At 37.7% G+C, this 18,896-nt stretch overlaps 1 protein-coding gene across 1 annotated transcript in view; it reads right to left on the reverse strand.

The window, feature by feature from the left end:
• Window positions 1-71: 71 nt before the first annotated feature.
• Window positions 72-18,896, reverse strand: part of SPAG17 (sperm associated antigen 17) — an 87,364-nt gene continuing 68,539 nt past the window's right edge. The window contains exons 28-46 of the mRNA XM_088155865.1: window positions 18,211-18,407; window positions 17,773-17,917; window positions 16,471-16,625; window positions 15,884-16,060; window positions 15,093-15,214; window positions 14,791-14,921; window positions 13,084-13,211; window positions 12,535-12,714; window positions 10,809-10,922; window positions 9,311-9,356; window positions 7,580-7,676; window positions 7,079-7,126; window positions 5,014-5,116; window positions 4,310-4,406; window positions 3,348-3,443; window positions 3,067-3,218; window positions 2,436-2,602; window positions 1,514-1,574; window positions 72-466 (exon numbers count right to left, since the gene is read on the reverse strand). Of these exons, the coding sequence (XP_088011991.1) occupies window positions 152-466; window positions 1,514-1,574; window positions 2,436-2,602; window positions 3,067-3,218; window positions 3,348-3,443; window positions 4,310-4,406; window positions 5,014-5,116; window positions 7,079-7,126; window positions 7,580-7,676; window positions 9,311-9,356; window positions 10,809-10,922; window positions 12,535-12,714; window positions 13,084-13,211; window positions 14,791-14,921; window positions 15,093-15,214; window positions 15,884-16,060; window positions 16,471-16,625; window positions 17,773-17,917; window positions 18,211-18,407 (2,531 nt within the window). The 3' untranslated portion in view covers window positions 72-151. The remainder of the gene's footprint in view (window positions 467-1,513; window positions 1,575-2,435; window positions 2,603-3,066; window positions 3,219-3,347; window positions 3,444-4,309; window positions 4,407-5,013; window positions 5,117-7,078; window positions 7,127-7,579; window positions 7,677-9,310; window positions 9,357-10,808; window positions 10,923-12,534; window positions 12,715-13,083; window positions 13,212-14,790; window positions 14,922-15,092; window positions 15,215-15,883; window positions 16,061-16,470; window positions 16,626-17,772; window positions 17,918-18,210; window positions 18,408-18,896) is intronic.

The raw sequence follows: 18,896 nt of genomic DNA on the forward strand, positions 1-18,896 counted from the left end.
TGTTCATGAGGGGTGGTGGGAAAGAGTACATACAATTTAATTTATTTTTTTAAAACCAACATCTTTCTGAGTTGCTGTTCTTCCTTTCCCTACTTTTCAAACCATGTTGTTCTGATGTAAAATGTGTTTGGCATCAGAATCTTAAATTTGTTCATTTGTTGTGCTTTTGAAAACACCCATTTGTGTATTTCTGAAAAGGACAGTAAAGCTTGCTATTGCAACAGCTTGCACTGGGAACGATGCTTGAGGCTCCTAACAGGAAGATGATCCCCAGGGAAGATGCTATGAGATGCATGTGAGAAATAAGACAGTAAAGGATATTTGCTTTCACAGGCAGGAGAAGAGTTTCAGTTTCTGTTAATATTTCAATATCATGGGAAATTTCTTCAAGGCCACCAGTGTCTTTCCCTCCAATTAGCATGGCAAAAATCTCTATCTCCAGTTCAACCTGCAAGCCTGCTGCCACCTAGGAGAGACAGAGAATGACTCACAGGTAAGGTGCAAATTTCATATATGGTCCCCTCCAGCAGTCCTTGGAGCTTGTAGTTGATGCCCCAAGCCTGTTAGGGTTAGAGGCATTTGGACAGTGTCCTTAATACTATGCTTTAAATTCTGGCTAGCCCTGAAGTGGTCAAGCAGTTGGACTAGAGGGCCATTCCAGGTCTCTTCCAAATGAAATAAAATAAAATATTCTGTTTTAAAAAGAACATAAAGGTAGGGGGAGGTACGAAAGGGGAAGATGTGAGGCAAAAACAAGATAATGGAAATTTTTCCAACCATCTAGATGAATTTCTGTAAGGCCTTTGACACAGTCCCCCACACCATCCTTCTCTCTCAACTGGAGCCTTTAAAGATTCCTTCCAACCCACACTATTCTATGATTTTAAGTACTGAGCTGTGGTTAAGGCTCTGGACCAGCACTGTTTATTCAGAGATAACATGCAGGTGAAAAGAGAGACTGAACAAAGGCAGAAAGCATGAAAGCTTCCTACTTAATGTGATAATTTAATGTGCTATGGTGCTCTGCTAGATAAAAAACTTTATGTGGAAAACAGTTGGAAGCAGGAGAAGAAAGGATTGAGCCAATAGTTTACTGGGTTCAAATCCTGAAGGTATTAGGACAGGAGGTTAAGCCTAGGCATAAGACAGGGCAGATATAACAAACACCGTAAGCAGAAGGGAAAATTCAGAGGCAGTGGTAGCAGTGGTAGAGTAATCCTGTTTGTGTTGAAAAAGCTCTATAACCTCACTGCTTGACCTGCTGCTTTCCACTGAACTTTACATTTTTATCCCTCTGCATTCTGGCACAGGCTGAGACTCGAGTGCATGAGATGCTTAGCTGAAGGTGGCAGAGGGATGGTGGAAGACAGCATCACTTCAAATAACTTTAAACAAAACTGTATACCCTGGCAGCTCTATTCCCAGACAGCTGCTGTCCCAGAAAGATGCCCTAGCTAGCCTGAGGGCCAGCTGAGTCTAGAAAACACCCCAAAAGCTCTCCTCTGTAACCTACAGGTCCTGGTGTGTACATCACTCTCAGTCCTGTGTGTGGAGGTGGCTGCTTCACCCGAAACCTGTCAGAAAGAGAAGAGAATCAGTTTGCCAGAGACTGTTTCAGGCAGGAGAAATCACATCTAGGAAACAGGCTCTTCCTGCTCTTCCTCTGCCTTTTTAAATGACAGCAGAATTTCTTAGCTCATCCTTTCCATCATAATGTACGAGTTGGACTACAGCAGTATTCCTGGGCTTCTCACCAAGGCTCAGGTTTCTAACAAAAAAACCCCAAAGGAGCAGGTGAATTGGCCAAAGTAAGCCTTTAAAGAACTTGTTAACACAACAGAATGTGAAACAGCAGCATTTGAAACCTGCACATTCAAAGGAAGCTGAAGTACAGTTTCTCTGCAAACACCTGTGTGTTACAAACCCAAAAGTCCATAACAATCTTTATTTAATGTCCTTTGATGTGATTCAATTACAGAAGGCATGATACTGGTATGAATTTTGTGCAAATAATCTCTAATTAAATGGTACCAACTAAAGCAGAATTTTTGCTTCCTCGTTTCTTACTGATTGTTTCACATCTGAGATTCAGTCCTTTTGTGAATTCAACTTCCTACTGTTTAGATTTTTAAAAATCATTAGATCAGATACGACCTTCACTTTTGCATTACTCTGGAACTGATCCTGTGGGTTTCATTCTCCCTGAAGAACAGTTTACCAGTATGGCCTTGCACCAGAAGCTGTTAAGGCAAGGCAGTAGAACAGGCATTCCTAGCATATGGCTTCATCTTAAGGAAAGCCCTGGCAGGCCTATAAACTGGCTGTCAGAATTCCTGCACTTTCTCTGGAGTGGTGGTTCCAAAGGAACTGTACTTGATTTTTGTCAGGATCTATTTGGAGAGATAAAAACCAGGGTACTAAGAATTCAAACTAACCTTGAGAAGTTCATACCAACATTCTTCATGATTACAGTGGTTGCATAGGTGCAGCCTTCCTTTAGCACTCCAAATGTCACCCTGGGTGGGATGAGATGGAAGCCAGTAAGATCCTGTCTTGTTGCAAGAGAAGATGTGCTGAGCTTTCCTGAGGCAGGATCTTCTATCTTTGCAGGCAAAATATGAGACAAAGATAAAGTTGGTGGCCATTAAGTAAGGTAGAAAATTAATTAAAATACATTTCACTTCTGTCCACTCACCCTGACGAATTAACAAAAAAGACATCCTAATTTTAGTAAAAACTGAAGCAGCACTTTGAATACTGTCTGAAAATTTATACTGGTTTGAGTTTTCAGATGTATTAAGCCATTGAGGTGTCTCAGGGAAAATGGGAAAAGCTCTGCTCTTTGGAAACGGAGCTTTCATGTAGGTGCCTGATGCAGAATGAGTTTTTCCTAGCAGGTGAGAGGAAGGGTCTTCTAGAATTGCCAGTAAACATAAATAAAGCCCAACAGCCATGTTACAGTAAACAGATTCAAAACACCTTCCAGTATTGCTCCAGGGTGAAGATTTTATGGAAAAGAGATGACTGAGAGGATATGAACATTGACAAGAAAGGTATTATTTTTACCTTTTTATTTGGTATGGTGTTTGGTTTTTTGCTCTGAAGGTATGATGGTAATATTACTTTCTCTTTTCTTGTCTGTCCTGTAACATCCACCATCAGACTTGGAACTATATGTTGAAAGGGTGTCTCTTCTGCTCTTGCTGCCATGTTTAGGTCTGGAAGGGAAAAATTTCCAAAAGCATGAATAAGTGACAGGTGGATTTAAATTTGTACTGCAAATATTGTGTCAAAAGTTATTAAAAGATACCAAGCTGCTCCAACTACATTCTGGAAGGCAGGTGTACCTGTTGTGCTGCTGGAACCATCATCTTGTTTGGAAGGATCCTGCAGTGGAAGGCCAGATGAAAGTGATGAATCACTTGTAGTATCAAATTCAGCCGCTAAAGGGAAAATAATGGAATACTGAGTTAAGTATTTTTTATGATCACCATTGTTTTCATAAACATGTGAAACAAAATCACAGTCTTTGGCACTTTAATTTAGACAATTGGAAAGCTGTCTACATAACCATGGGAGGCTGGGAAAATTCTGCATGTGGCATTTTGCTCTACTGGGCCACAGGGATCTCAGAAATGCCTGTTCTATGATTAGTAATTTCCTGTTCTCTGGCTAACTGAACTATAAGCCATAAAGGACTACAAGACAATCCAGCACAGGTCTTATGGTGATTGAAAATGAGAATATATGGGAATTAGTGAGGGTCTGATAAAGCCCCACAGAGGACTATTTTCCTGATATGAATCTTTGCTGTGTATGACTTTTAATCTCACTATATGATTTCAGTAACTTGTCAGGGCTGCTTTTTAAACAGAACTGAGGTATTCCTTTCAGTTCTGAAAAGCTCAAGCCTAAGATTATGATTCCCTCTTTCACTGCTTCCCGTCATGGAGTCACTGCTTTCCTCCTATATCCTGCAGTCTATCCTTAGCCTGCATGTTTCCTATTCCATATTGCTTTTACACCAGTTCCCTCTTACCACTGAGTTTCAGAAATCAATCTCCCATATTTTTCCTATAGTCATACAAGTTACTTTCTAAACTTGGCCTCCTTGGTTCTTGCTCATCCACCCCTAACTGTTATTTATTCCATTCAAGTTTTTCTTGAGATTTTTCATCTATCCACTCCTCATTACAGCCCAATTTTTCAGTTTAGCATCCAAAGCTAATGGTTCTTCCACATTCAGTGATGTCTGCAAGGGCTTCTTCCTCCTGAAGAAGTCCAAACCTGATGCCAGACAGGAGATTACCTCTACTGGGTTCTCTTAACATCCACAGAGGGGAAGTCACACTTTCTTCTTTTTGAAGTGGAGGAAGTTCCTTAGACATTGCTTCCAAATCAGGAAACTAGAGAAAAGGAAGAAAGAGGGCTAAGGTTTCCCAACTAAAGACCTTGGAAAACCAGTCAGCAGACACCCTCCTCTCTTTGCAAAAAAAGAAAGGAAAAAAAATTTAAAAAAAAGAATGCAAAGGAAACAAGCAGAACCAAAGTTGTGACTAGAAAAGAGATATAAACAGTTACATCCGATTACAATCTATATTTCTGAGTAGGCTTTATGCATTTACAGCATTTACCAGGTGAGATTACAGTAGGAAAGCCCCCAAGATCACCTCTAAATTAGGAATGTTTGTTTTACTTATTCCCTTTCTAATCAGCAAGGAGAGGGGTTTGAGGGGTAAGTAAAAAACCCTGAGGTTGAGGTTTGCTCTGAATCAGGTTCTCTCCAGAGTTTACATAAGGAATTTTATCGAGTTTGTACTCAGTGAATATATACCATCTTCGAGACAGGATTTTCTTTACAAGGGCATATAATTCCCAGTATTAATTCTGCCACAGCTGTCCTTTATAATGGTTTGTTGAGATAAAGGTTGAGATATGAACCCAAAATTGTCTTTGGGAGTATGGGAGATACTAGCTGGCCTAAAAAACTCATCCAGTTTTCAGCTGCATTACCTTTTCTTGGAAAAAGCCCTTGCTGAATTCGGATTCAAAATATGGAGCAAATATTCTGTTCTTTATTGCCATAAATGTAGTCTTCTGTTCATCCAGTGCTTTCCTAGAGATGTTTTTCACATTGTTGGTAATGAAAAGAAAGGAAAAAAACATTATAACTGAGTTCATGCTGTTTTTCAGTATTATGCATCAAGAAATTGATTTGGTGAAAGCAAGTGGCATTTTTTTCCCTGGTTCATCACATAAAGTAATATTCTTGTAATTGGCAATTTTCTTAGAGGTGGATTAAGAATGGACTGGTCCAATAAGAATGCACATAGACAATGAGTTGCCTGCTGTGAAGAGTTCCTCCTCAGAACATACTCCATTTCTCTAAACCTTCATGAAACATGTCTGGGACTGCCACTGGTGTCTTTCCAACCTTCCAACAAACACTTCAAGCTAAGAATTGGTATTCCAGATGCATTGCTAAAATTTTGAACATAAAACTCATCTAATTTCCTTATTTTATCACAGAAATACTTGAAGGCTCTGTGGATACAGAAGAAGCTGCTCAAACTTCTGAAGGTAAGGTTGGCCAGAGTAAAGATCAGTCATATTTTCAGTTTGATTTAGCCCAGTTTTACACTACTAGTGTTTCACTGACTTGCAGGGTCTAATATCAGCTATGAAATGATCACTCTTAATCATGCTGAGAGTTTTAACACTGCTTTTAGAGCCAGAATTGCACATGATGTTCTTGGGTGCTGGCTGCTTCTAAGAGCCAAAACGGATGCAGGACTCCAGATGGCTCTTTAAAATGCTGCTTCTTGTATCCAAATGATACAGCAATTCACGGGCCGTGGGTGACAAGAGCCTAGCCTACACCTTTCAGCCACAGCTGTAGGCTTGTCTGAAGCCAACCCTAGTTCTGGTTACAATGCATTATACACTTTTCTCTGCTGAGCATCCTAATACATAACAACCAATCAATATCTTTACTATTACCTATAGCCTATCACAGTTACTAATATTACCATATTCATGTAACTATTTTCCAATCACAAAAAGTTAGTATGTTACAGTTTAAGCTAGAAGTTGTTTTTCAGTTTTCTTGCAGTGGAAAATTCTGAGACCTTTTTTCTACTTGCAACATTGTCATTCTTGTTTGCCTGTGAAATCTTTTTGCTTGGTAAAAACATCTTCTGTTTGAGGTGGATTTATCCTTTGCTCTGAGCTATAAAAACCCCTTCCAACTCACATACTAACATACCCTTTGCCTTCTTAGTTATCAGTAAGACTGGCTCAGCAATTCCTTTCTTCATTTCTATTCCTTCTTCAGATGTTACATTCAAAGATCTTTCTGCTAAACATACACATCTGTGAGATCTTCCTGTCAAACCCCTATCCGTCCCATCAGCTGCTCAGATTTATATATTTGAAGTATTTTATAAAATAGGATCCAAAACAGTGTGAAATGCTATGATAAAATATAACTGGCAAACTCTAAAAGGCTTTTTTATCTCATGCAAGTCAGAATGTAATTAAGAAACAATATGGAAAGCCTCACATGGAGTGCTGTGTCCACTTTTGAGCTGTCTGGTGCACAAAAGGGCCACAAAGATGATTAAGGGTTTGGAAGACCTTTCATGTGAGGACAGGTTGAGACAGTTTTGCCTAGAGAAGCTTTGAAGCACCACCATGTGACATGTGTCTGGGGTTCTATTTGAAAAAATCAGCTTTTATTTGTGGAATACCTGAATCTTAACCTAAAGCATCAGCATTTGAAAATATTAATATACAGTATTTTCCACACTGGTGGCAGAACCAGAAATGAAACAGAGCACTTCTGACTTCAGCCGTATTTTGCATAGTGTAAGTTAACAGTAATACTGTTAGGTTTTGGGGAAAAAAATCAGAAAGAGCCTCAAACCATTTATTCAGCATTTTTGTTGAGCAGAAAATACCCATTATTTGCAGGCAAGCCATTGGACCATCACCCAAGACCTGGTGAAATCAATAACATTGTTTACAAAAGTAGATTACGCTGGTTCATAAAATAACTTGATCCTACTAATATTATTACCTGTTCTGTTCTAGTTTACTTTGCCACTTGGACGTTACTCCTTCTGGACTGAATCACCCAGAAGAAAAAAAGAGAGAATTAGTGGGAATGGGAAAACTAGGAGTCTTCAATAAATACAAAAATATTTACAAGATAACCCTGGAAAGAAAATGCTTTTTATGAGAGTGTGTTACGTAAACACCTCAGGTGACTCCTGACTCGAACTTGTATGGTTTGCACAAAATTGTTTGGTCATATCTGCATTTTTATTAGATCATTCAATCCAAGAAACATCCAAAATCCTTTCCCAACAAGCTTTGAATTGTCTTTCAGATAAGGAAAGAGAGGCATAGAGGGACAAAATAATCACAGGACATGATGGTAAAACACTGCCCATATATATCTAGGGATCTAGGTCCCAGTCCTTAATGACAGTCAGTAAAGCACAGTGCCTTCCCCATGTGCTTGGCTTCACCCTTTGTGTTATTTACATTTGCACCAGTCCTCGCTGCTCTCTCCTACCTCTGCTGCTGGTCCTCTCTTTGTGCAGTGCTTGTCTTCTCTATGGGACCCTGGGTAGGAGGAGCCAGTGCCTGTTCATACAGCTCACTCACATGGGCTGCAAGGTGAAGGGCATTACTGAATGGGCATGCTCTGCTAAGCAGTGCTAGGTGTTATGAAGAAAAAACATCAAAGGATATATTTTTAATGCATCTTTCTGCCACTTTATGGAAACCTAACAGAGATATGTTACTGTGAGGGAAAAGGCAGAGAGAACTTCATTCCAAAATCAAGATCAGAACACTAACAGACAAGAAATGGAATTCAGTATTGAAAGGACAAGAAAAAGATCAAGTGCACACTCCCACCCTGTATTTCCTGACACATCTTTATGTTCTTTCAAGATACAAATACCTTTGAAGTAGGAAGAGTTGCTGACATTCAGCCACTTTCTAACTGGGGTGCTCTGAGGTCTCAATCTACAGCTGAAGAAAATAATGTGGGCTTCCAGGGACCCTTATTACATTCAACTTGCTTAAGCTTGCTTGTGCTTAACTGAGGCTGTGAAGCAGCCATAATCAACATTCTCATGGAAGGAACTACTAGTTCAATATGTATAATGGAGAAATGCCAGTCTTTCCACATTTAATACTGTGACCAGCTCTGAAGCTTTATTAAAGACTTATCATGTCCTCTGACATATTTTATAATGCATACTGTTTACTTTATACCTTGAAGCTAAATCATGGGTCCAAGGAAATTTCCTTGGCTGAAGACAATTTTCTGTGGCAAAATTTAGGAGATGTGAGTATTTGAGAGATATGATCCTACTAGACTATGACAATATATCTTAGTGTTTTGGGAATTACATACATTCAATCTTCAAAATGTGGGGTTGTTCTTTTGGGTTTTTTTTTGGTCAGCTTTCTTGACATAAAATATTATTTTATTTTCAGCTTTTTCTATTTTAACCTATTTCAAAGAGCTTTTCTTTCCCACTATCTTCTTCATCAGCAATATTCCATTAAATTTATGGCTTCATTTAAAAGGAAACTGTTCAGCAAGCATTTGTTGCAGGAGTTTCGGTTTACTTTGCACAATATGAGGTTTTTTGACATGTAGAAATACTCGACAGGATATGAAGGGCAGTAAAATAACACTTTAAAGATGAGCATCACTATGGGATAGAATGTAATGAATTTTTCTACAGAGAAGGCGTATGGGTTTTTATAAAGAAACAGACATCTTAATTTTAATTTGTACATATTGAAAACATTAATCAATGTTAATAAATATCTTGTGAAAACTTTAATAGAAATTCATTATACATTGCTCCATCTTTTCCCTCAGGTAGGTGAATGTAACCCCAACATGTGATGGTGTGAGATTAGATTTTGAGGTGTAATAAATAACCAGGATTTACTTAGTTGCTTTGAAAAATTTGTCTGAAAAGTTGTCACTTGCATAAAAGTAGCCAAGTATTGTCATAGTTCTTATATGTAAGAAAACTCATTGCATGTGGAAATGCGAGTCAAAATGTCAAATACACATGCCTAAAACCAGGAATTATTTTTCAGAGGTACTGGATCATTTATGCTAACAAGTTCTAATCACCTGTGAGAGTCACACAGAAGATGTACATAGCACATAGATGAATTCACCTTTATATTTCCTCTTTAAAAATATTACAATACTTTAAAACTTATTATGATATTTTAAATTTTAAAAATATAGGTTTTCATTTTTTATTACCTCTATCACTGAGCTTTTCAGTTGACTTTTCCCAATCAGGGAAGGACTGCAATGAAGAAGGAATAGCTGTGACCATATGAGAAATAAAATTCGCAACAACCACATCTTGTTCAAAGGATTTATATTGTAAACAAGTGCTATCTTGTTACCCCCATTCTTCTAGTCACATTGCCAGGTATTTCAGTATGTTAGAAAACATAAGCTGGGAAAAAAGGAAATGAAGTACAATTTCCCTGTTCTAAATAGGTATTTGTTTCCTTCTTGATGACCCACTTCACAGATAGCTTTTATATTTTATATATTTATATATACATATATGTGTATATATATGTTTTGTATTTTATATGGTTATTTTTATTAGCTCAACCAAGCTAATTCCCAATCAAACCCAAATCATTCTGCAAAAAACCTGAACAAGATATATTGTATTAAGCTTATATTCCAACAAGTCAAATGGGAAATGTATTCAGGAATTTGCAGGCTCTGTTACTGAGGAGATCTCATATGGCTTACAGTAAAGTGGATGAGGGTTAAGAGGCTCTAAATGAAAGTGTTTCCTTTATTCTCATCCTGTCTCTGAACCAGTTAACTGGAAAACAGAGTTCCTGTGACCAGGCAGTCTCGGTTGTAAGCGAGCTATTGGAGACTTGGGAGCAATGTGACGCTGATTCCAGGGCCACAGCAGGTGCACACTGAGACTGCTGCTCACAAAAGAGTTGCCCAGCTTGAAATCTGTAACTGGAAATGTGCTGAATGTAGCCAGGATAATCAACAATAATTAGTCACTAGACAAGTTCACTGGATCTGAGCAGCATGTGAGATTCAGCACCTGGGTCTCATCAAAGTAAATAAATGTCTACCTAGAGGATAGATGCAGATGGAGTTACTGACAGATTGTTTCTTTGTCCCTCTTTCCAGAAAAGCTGTGATCCTCTTCCCCTATTTACCCACCTTTCCCATTACCTATTTGTCTCCTTTTTCTTTTTATGCTCTAATTATCCATGAAAATTTGCAGATTATATTAAAAAAAAAAAGCTGCTCAGCAGTAATAACAGTATTTCTCCAGGCTATTTCCGTACTATTCCAAAAGCAGGGTTTAAATTCTTACTACAGAGGTGGCTGTGGTTGAAATAAAATCTCCCATGTGCAATGACAACAGACTGGAAACATTTTCATCCCGATGTTGGGGGATATTAAAAAAAGTGAATTACTGGAAAGTAATTTTGGTCTGTGTGTTTGGGAACATATCATTCAGTAGAGCCAAACTCTTGAACCGTTTTGAGCTTTGCTTCCCCAAATGGCAGCAGTGCCCAGCTGAATTCAGACCAGCTGAAGGCTGAGCGTGGCTCTGCTTTACCATTAATCTACACCAGAACTGGCACTATGCTACTCTGACATTTGCTGGTTTATTAATGGATAATGTGTTTCAAGGCTCACACTTCCAATGCAATACAAGGGTTTTGTTGAAAGAAGTAGTTAAAATTTTGATTTTTCTCACTGTAATCAGTTCAAGGAGACTTGCAGCATTCTCCTTTTCCTCTTCTGTTCTTGGTTCTTTCACATTCATCTCTTCCAGCTCATTTTCCCGCTTTAAGATGTTGTCTATATATTCCTGGTGGAACAACGAAAAAGAACAAGAAAGATGCAGATGTAGGCTTAAAATAGTTATTCACACTGACATAATCATACCAGCTGCTACAGAAAAGAACAGTTTTCCTACATTTCTTTAAATCTGTTGGATGGAAAAAAGGGTGTTAAACACACCACTGTCAGAAAGCTACATGCAGTACAGAATTTACTAATAGATGGGTTTGCAGAAACAATCTGCTTCCAGTGCTAGTTCTTTTTCACTTGTTTATATATCTTTAATCTTATAGAAGATGGAGAAAGGAAGAATAATATTTTCTTTAGATCTTGATTTTGCTCTGACAAAGTGAAGGTGTGGCTAAAGATGAAGATACTTCATTTTGGAAAAAAATTAATTAACTAAGTACTGGTTTATGAGCAATGAGGGTATTTTCATTGCACATTTAAGCAATTATTACAATTGTTTTTTCAGTGCTAATAATTGCAGCTCTTCCTTCACAATGTAACAAAGAGCATTCATCTTTCTCTGAAAATCAACAATAGATATGGGCGAGGGAGAGACTTCCCTTACCATTTTGGTGTGGAACTTTTATAATGTTGTCTTTGAAAGATCAGTATGCAAATGAAAGAATATTTATAGACTGAAAAACTGGTAACATTTCATACTGATAGTCTTGCATATCCCAAACATGTCTGAGCTGGACAGTAGCCAGTGTTTTGCATTGCAAGTATGTTTTCTTTGAAATGTAATGTGGGGGAAAATAAATTTAACTGGCTACAATATGCTACGACCTTCACAAATTTCACATGCTGTTTAACTTTTGAATTCAGTCTGCAATGCCATTATCAAAATAGGTTAAACAAATAAATTAGAGGACACATATATTTTGTTATTCTCTAATTCTTAAGTAATAATGGAGTTTTGACTCTAAAATCTCTTCTAAGAGCAACTTCACAATGTGAATTAAATAAATGAATGTTTTACACCAACACTGAGAAGGGCAAAACTGTTCACTTTTGGGCTCCATCTCAGAACACTGGCACAGAAGGTCTAGCTTGCTCCCTGCTATGAACCAGTCACTAATGAGGGATGGCCACAACCTTTGTCAGAAGGCTACACAGCTATTTCCTAGACATGGATAGAGTAACAAAACTCAGACTGGAACGTGTAAATATTCTACATTGATTTACGAAAACAAATACATAACCAAGACCAGAGTGTGTCTCAGTGACCAAGTAAACTGTAGATTTATGGTGACCTAGAAATTCTTGTTCAGCTCTACAGATTTAAATTCTTAAGACTTTTTGAAGGAAAACAAACCTTAAGCAAAATAAAAGTGAAGTAACAGATACCAATTTTAACAGCAAGGAAATTGTGTGTTAGAGTACTGTCTGTGATGTTTACTGGACTGGATCTCATGTATTTGCTCAGAAAACTAGGTTTCATAAGAGGTAAGTGAAACAATTCAACTTTTTCAGAAACACACTTATAGCACCTGTCTGTACGAAATAATTGTTCTTCAAACATAGTAGATTTCTTTTTCTCAGGTATATACTACACATTTATCAAACCAAATCTGTCTACTTGTCTGTTTTCTATTGTTTACTGGAAGGTTGAATAAATGTGGTTGAACTACCTTGAGGGAAAGCTGCAGTTTTTCTCTTAGTTCATCACAGAGTGGCTTATACTGAAATAGCTGGCGGATTTGCAGTTTTTTGGGACATTTTCGCGCAGGGACTGGCATGGACAAATGTGCTGATCCAATGCTGAGACCCTTCCAAACACACTTTTCAGCTGGGGCACCTGTGATATCCCCCTGAACAGAGAAAAGCAAATAAAAAGAGCAAGAGGCTACTTACATTAACGAAAAATGCAGCTATTGGCAATGTGTCTCAGATGAAAAGCATATGCTCTCCTTAGAGAATAACAGACCTAGACAATAACGCCAATAGATTCCTGGGAACAATTTATCTATCCTAAAAAATCTTGTAAGATGAACTCCCCTTAAAACTGCTATATCCCCTCACTAAGTGTAAAAGAATGGGACCATACGTTCTGTGACACAGCTTTGTCCTGTCTGCTTAATAAACTGAATTTAACATTCACATTGTTTAGAGTTTCACTTCCCCACAGAGACAAACGTCTATTGCTTTAACATGAAAAGACTGTTTTGAAACAGTTATACCTCAGGAGGAGAAGATTCTGCCTGAGTCTCTGATTGAAGATATGGAGGAACAATACTCTCTGGTTCTTTCTTCATTAGCCAGGGGGATGCTTCAGCCATAGGGTGGAGGATAGTAATACTTAAAATATCTGGTTTAAAGACACATTTTGCTAAGAATCAGTTCAAATTAAAAAAATTAATGGACAAATGTCTTAGACCTACAGAAAAAAAACATTTATCTATCTACAAAAAATCATATTACTAACAGATAAAACTCCATGTATCCATGGCTATAGATAATAGCAGATCACTGAGTTGGTTATAGAATAGCTGTATAAGTTCACATTACTCAGTCCATTTTTTAACAATAGACTGCTTATGCTACTTGCTTTGATTCTTGATTAACAGCTCAGTTGTATAGTGTGGGGAGTAGCTCAAACAAGGAAGAGCAGAGCATTGACCCATGTGTACTGAATACTAATCTCAGAAGTAGTACAACATATTCAGAATATGTATAATTCTTCACTGTATTTTATGCTTCATAACCTGATCACCAGATGGATTCCATTAGAGATGATTTATTTGTATTGTTTGCATAAACTGTAATGCTTTTCAAAATATTTTTTCCAGCCCAACCCAAAAATTACTTACTCTACTATGATCTACCCCACCTTTGAAATGGATATCACCACTGAGGTACTTTGTCACAATGATACAAAATTGTGAAGCCTCATTGTCAAGGCAAATAGAGCCAGTATTGTGAAAGGTGGAGAAGGGAGTCTGGAAAATCAGATGTGCTACTATTACAAATGATTGCTGGTTGTAAGCAAATTTTCTTGACTGGAATTTTGATGTTCTCCATCTTTCCAATCATTTCACCTTTTGTATTTTTCTGACTCCCTCCATGTCCCTTCATTTCTTCTTTTTTTCCATGGCAAAATTATTTTATTTGGTTTCTACAATGGAGAACCAGTCATTTTTGTGAATACCAGTAAATTTAAAGATGTGCAACACCTTGTAAGGGTAATAAGTGGGAAAGCTGTTTTGTGTCATATGTTTTTTGACATAACTCTATGAGAAATACGTCTTAGTACTGTATGGCTTGAAGCAAACTTCCCTTATCATCTCCTCATATCCAAGGGAACCATACTTCCCTCACTTTTAAAGATATTTTTTGTTAGCATCTACCTGTTGCACCACAGTGTCTTTTATAGAAACACAGCATCTCCAACTATACAACGACAACCAACAATTCCAGGACATAACTCCTTGAGTTGCTACTACAAGGTGGTTGGTACCATGTAGTATTGGCAATTCCAGATGTGTTTTTTCAGCTTTTTAATGTGTATCCTTTCAAAAAGACAGGCTAAGGGTCAACATCAGGGCATCACTGTCCTCATTGCTGTATCATTAATGGAGACTGTGATACATTCAATTTTTTATGATAAACACGAAGAATACATTTATTTGGTAATCACTTTTATTTGTGTGACTAAGAGTGGATAAAGATATGTCATTTTTTGTTTGTTCACAAATCCCTTAACAGTGTCCCTCAGTTAATTTTCTGCTTCCCAGAGTTTTCCCCCCAACTCCTTTCTTTCACTTCTAGTAGTGTGGGCCCTTATTTGCAAGGGTAAAAACATTTCCTGCCCAAATAAGAGTTTTGAAACTTTGCAATTTTTCTATTAGTCTAGAAAGAATGTCTGTCAGAAAAGAAAAGTTTTCTACCTGGTTGTTCTTGTACAGGATCCTGCAAGACTACAGTGGCAGGATCACTGCAGGCCTCAGCCACATACTTGTGGACGTCCTTTTTTCGCAGGAGTTCCGTTCCAGAACCATCTGCAGAGATTATGAAAAACCTGCACAGCGAAACACACACGGGGCTGCTGTCAAGAAAGCAGAATCCAACGTGATGGCATCAAATGTGCAAATAGAGTACTGAACAAAGGGAGCACAAATTTATGAACCCTGTACAAATACTGTGTAGTGAAGAAAAGAAAGCATCAACTTATGAATGCAATGCAGCTTACCTGGGGGCATGCTCATCGTAAGTGGTAGGTTTGTTAACCTCATCTACTGCTGAACTTGTGCCCTCCTTGTCATCAGAGCCAATGCTGGGAATGCACACATCTGTGCTGCCATCAGCCAGGACCTACAGCACAAATTATGTGAAATTACTTGAATTAAAAGATCCTTTTATAACAGTGATTTGCTGGTGAACATTAACATGACCTAGCCCATTGAAAGAGACAGAAAAGAACATTTCATGCTGAGCAACTGGAAACTCACAGGAAAAAGAAATAAAGACGAAAACTGAAAAGTCAGTAAAACCCCCAAAACATTTCTAGAAAGATATGTTGTATCATAAATACCAATATCAAATACCAATATTTAATAAATGCCCAAGGACTGTTGAACATATTGTTGAACATATTCAAACAAGATAACTAACAATGACCTAAAAAGGAATAATACTTTTCAAGACACAATTTAAATAAAGGTGATTGAGGACAGTCCATGAACTGCATCTGACACACACAGTTTTTAATCCTCACTTGCAGAGCTGATTTTTTCCTATAGTACAAATCATGCTAATCAAGGGAACTTTACAGGTGAGCTAAACTGTACATCAGGTGTTCTGTTTCAGTCTCTCTAAACAGGGATAAATATATAAAAAAAAAGGATATCCATCATTTAGTCAAGAAGATATCAGAGACCTTATTCTGGCTACTTTAAATATTACAAGGTTACAATTTGATTTTGAGGAAGTTTATAAGATAAAATTAGAATGCAGAAACTTGTTTTCTTCCATGTATTTTACCTTGAAAGTATTTCCTTTAGGATCCATCATCTCACAAATAGTGCTGGAAGTGTGTTTCATAATATATCTCCCCGTTTGTTTCTCTTCTTCCTTGCTAATTAGATCATAAACTTCATGGCTATAAACTGCTGAGCAATCTTCATCAAAGAAAAGGAAGCCTCCCTTGCTGGGTAAAACCTATGACAGCAAAAAGGGAAGAGACTCAATCCCCAAAGGTGAAAACTTTAATTTAAAGGTACCATAAAAATGAAGAACAGATACAAATTAAAAGGACAGCTTTCAGACATTCAATACTGAATCATCCAGTTTAGAGGAATCAAAGGGAGAGAGAGAAGGAAGATGAGGTCCAAGAGGTAAGCTGATCTGAATCTCTGTAATATTTAACTTCAGGAAATTTAAGACTGATTTAAATATACTGTACATTTGTGAGTAAGTATCTGAATATTGGCAGAGTATGAAAGAGATGGAATAATAGGATTAGTGAAGACTATAGAGAAGGGAAGTGATCAAAGTGAGAGCTGCTAATGGCAGGGGACTTGGAACACAAAGATTAAACATCATTGTCACAAATTAAAAATAATTCCCACCTGATATGTTCCTTGTGGCTTTGCTAGAATAGATGTCCCATCTCCAAAGATAGTACAACAGGTACCATCCTCACAATTTGTTATAACAGTAGCAAACTCAGGATTCTCTACTCGTGTACCTTTCAGCTTCTTTGTGGTGTCTTCTGAGGGTTCATCTAATAATTAATACAGAACAATGAGACAGGAGCACATGAATCATGGAAATGTCTTAGGATTCAATTTGCTTTTTCTTTCATAGTGCTAGATTCTTTATCTCCTCAGTACAAGACCTTCATAACCATCATAGCATCCTTTATCACATATTTTAATGTTATATAAACAATACACAACCTTTGAAGTTCTGGACTGTGAATTCAAAACATGGGAAAACATAACAGCAAAAACTATCTGTAACCATCTGTAGCTGCCCAGGAAAGTACACTCTAATGTATCAAGTACGGTACTAACCATAATGATCTTGACATTTGTAACATACAAGTTGAATCACTGAAATTCTTTGTGCCTATAATACAAGCTCAAATATGTGAAGAAATTCCTATTCAGCAACACAAATACTGGAAAACAAATGAAACAGGTATGTTAATCTGGTTATTGCCTTTCCATTGAAGAGACAGATCAGTTCAAGGATCTCTTGACTTTTAAAATCCCACAAGGAGATGTTCCTGAACATTTTTTGCTAACTCAATAATGGTCTTTTCCTACAATGTGTTTGAACAGTCCAGACACACATAGAGTAAGTGTCCCCTTTATTTTAATTAAGGAGGACAGGACTTGTCTGGCAAATGAAGCAGTCATACAGAATACAACACCAGCCAGAAGAATGACCTCTAGCCCCACTTATTTCAGGCAAATATAAGCTTCACTTTTCTTGGCAGGACATTTTCCACAGCCACATTCAGATATTCAGTATCTTCAAGGCTGGTGAATTCATGGATTCACTGGGGAATATAAGGATGCCTTGGTCCTTACATACCTCTTCAGTTAAAACTCAAAGCAGCTTCCTTGTTATTATGAGGGCAGGTAGAGAGAGGGCAATGAGCCCACTAAAACTCTGGCATTGTGTCTCATGGTGAAGGAGGACCATACAGGTATGAAAGAAGGAAATTTAATTACTTGCAACAGTCTATCTTTTACATTGAATATACTGCTGAAAGAAAGCAAACAAACTAAGCCTAGACTACCCTAGTGGATCTGTTATCTAGGCTACTGGTATAAGCTGCCTTTAGTATATAATTTGACAACTTTCTGCTTCACAAGATAAGTCAAGTGCAAGAAAAGTAAGTGGTCCCCTTCTGATGTTACCTGTTTCCAGACTACCCTCTGGTACAGAAAGGTCTTCACATTTTTCATAAAAAGTTGTGATCCTGGTACCATCAGCATGCTCTACTACTCTGTTACCACCCGGCTTCTCAACAATTATCACTTCATCTTCTCGTACAGTCATAATCTGAAAGAATGAAGGACTGCTCTTTTATGTTGGCACTGTGATACATGTGACAGCAGCAACAACAATATAAGGCATCAGGACTGAAGCTCTTGGGAAGCTTGACCACCACATTTTCATCTACTTCATAGACAGAGGAATCATATTTGCTTCAAAATCTAAAGCTACTTCATTTCTAACAGTGCAATAATACCACTTGTAGGATGCTTTCAAAGAACAAATCCTACAACTTCTGTGATGGCAGCCCTGTCTCTTAGCTTATAGACAGTGCTATAGTAACACAAAAGCGGTAATACCGTTCCATCAGATGGGTTCGTGGCCTGATATATTAAGAGTGGCTTCAGATCCATTCTTGTTGCACCCTCTGTGCCCACTTGAATGCCTAATGGAGTTGTTGTTATCCAAGTTCCTGCCTTAGGTTGCAAAGAACTGGCCTTTTCAAACTCTTCATCCTTGGGTGAGTATAACGGAATGGTCTTGTCACTGCCTTTTCCTGCAGAAACAAAAATTTCTGTATCAGACTTGATATTCAGTAAGACAAAAGACAAAGCCAGTAAAGCGCAGAGTTTGTGAACATTGCTTTTGATAGCATAGCAAAATGAACTATTTAAAAGGCTAGAAGAAGATTACAACTCCTACTACTCAAAGACATGGTCCTGAACTAGCCTTATCTAATGTGCTTCCTTACAGAAAAAGTAAATAGAATGCTAATGCCATCAGTCCTATGGTGCATTAGATGAAAAGGATGAAGATCACATTATGAAAGGCAATTGGAGGGATGTTATTACGAATGTCATAGAGAACTCTTGTCTCTTATATTCAGGAAAAATAACTTAGACTAAGTGAATGCAAAAGACAAGACCATAGTCCAGAGAGCAGGCTGAAAGACTTAGAGCAAATATCTAGCAAAAAAGCACCCTGAAACCAAAAGGAGCTTAAACTCGTCACTAGAAATTTATCAAGAATAAGCAGAGGAGAAGAT

This window comes from Sturnus vulgaris, chromosome 2, assembly GCF_052056855.1.
Source record: "Sturnus vulgaris isolate bStuVul1 chromosome 2, bStuVul1.hap1, whole genome shotgun sequence".
Taxonomy (NCBI): domain Eukaryota; kingdom Metazoa; phylum Chordata; class Aves; order Passeriformes; family Sturnidae; genus Sturnus; species Sturnus vulgaris.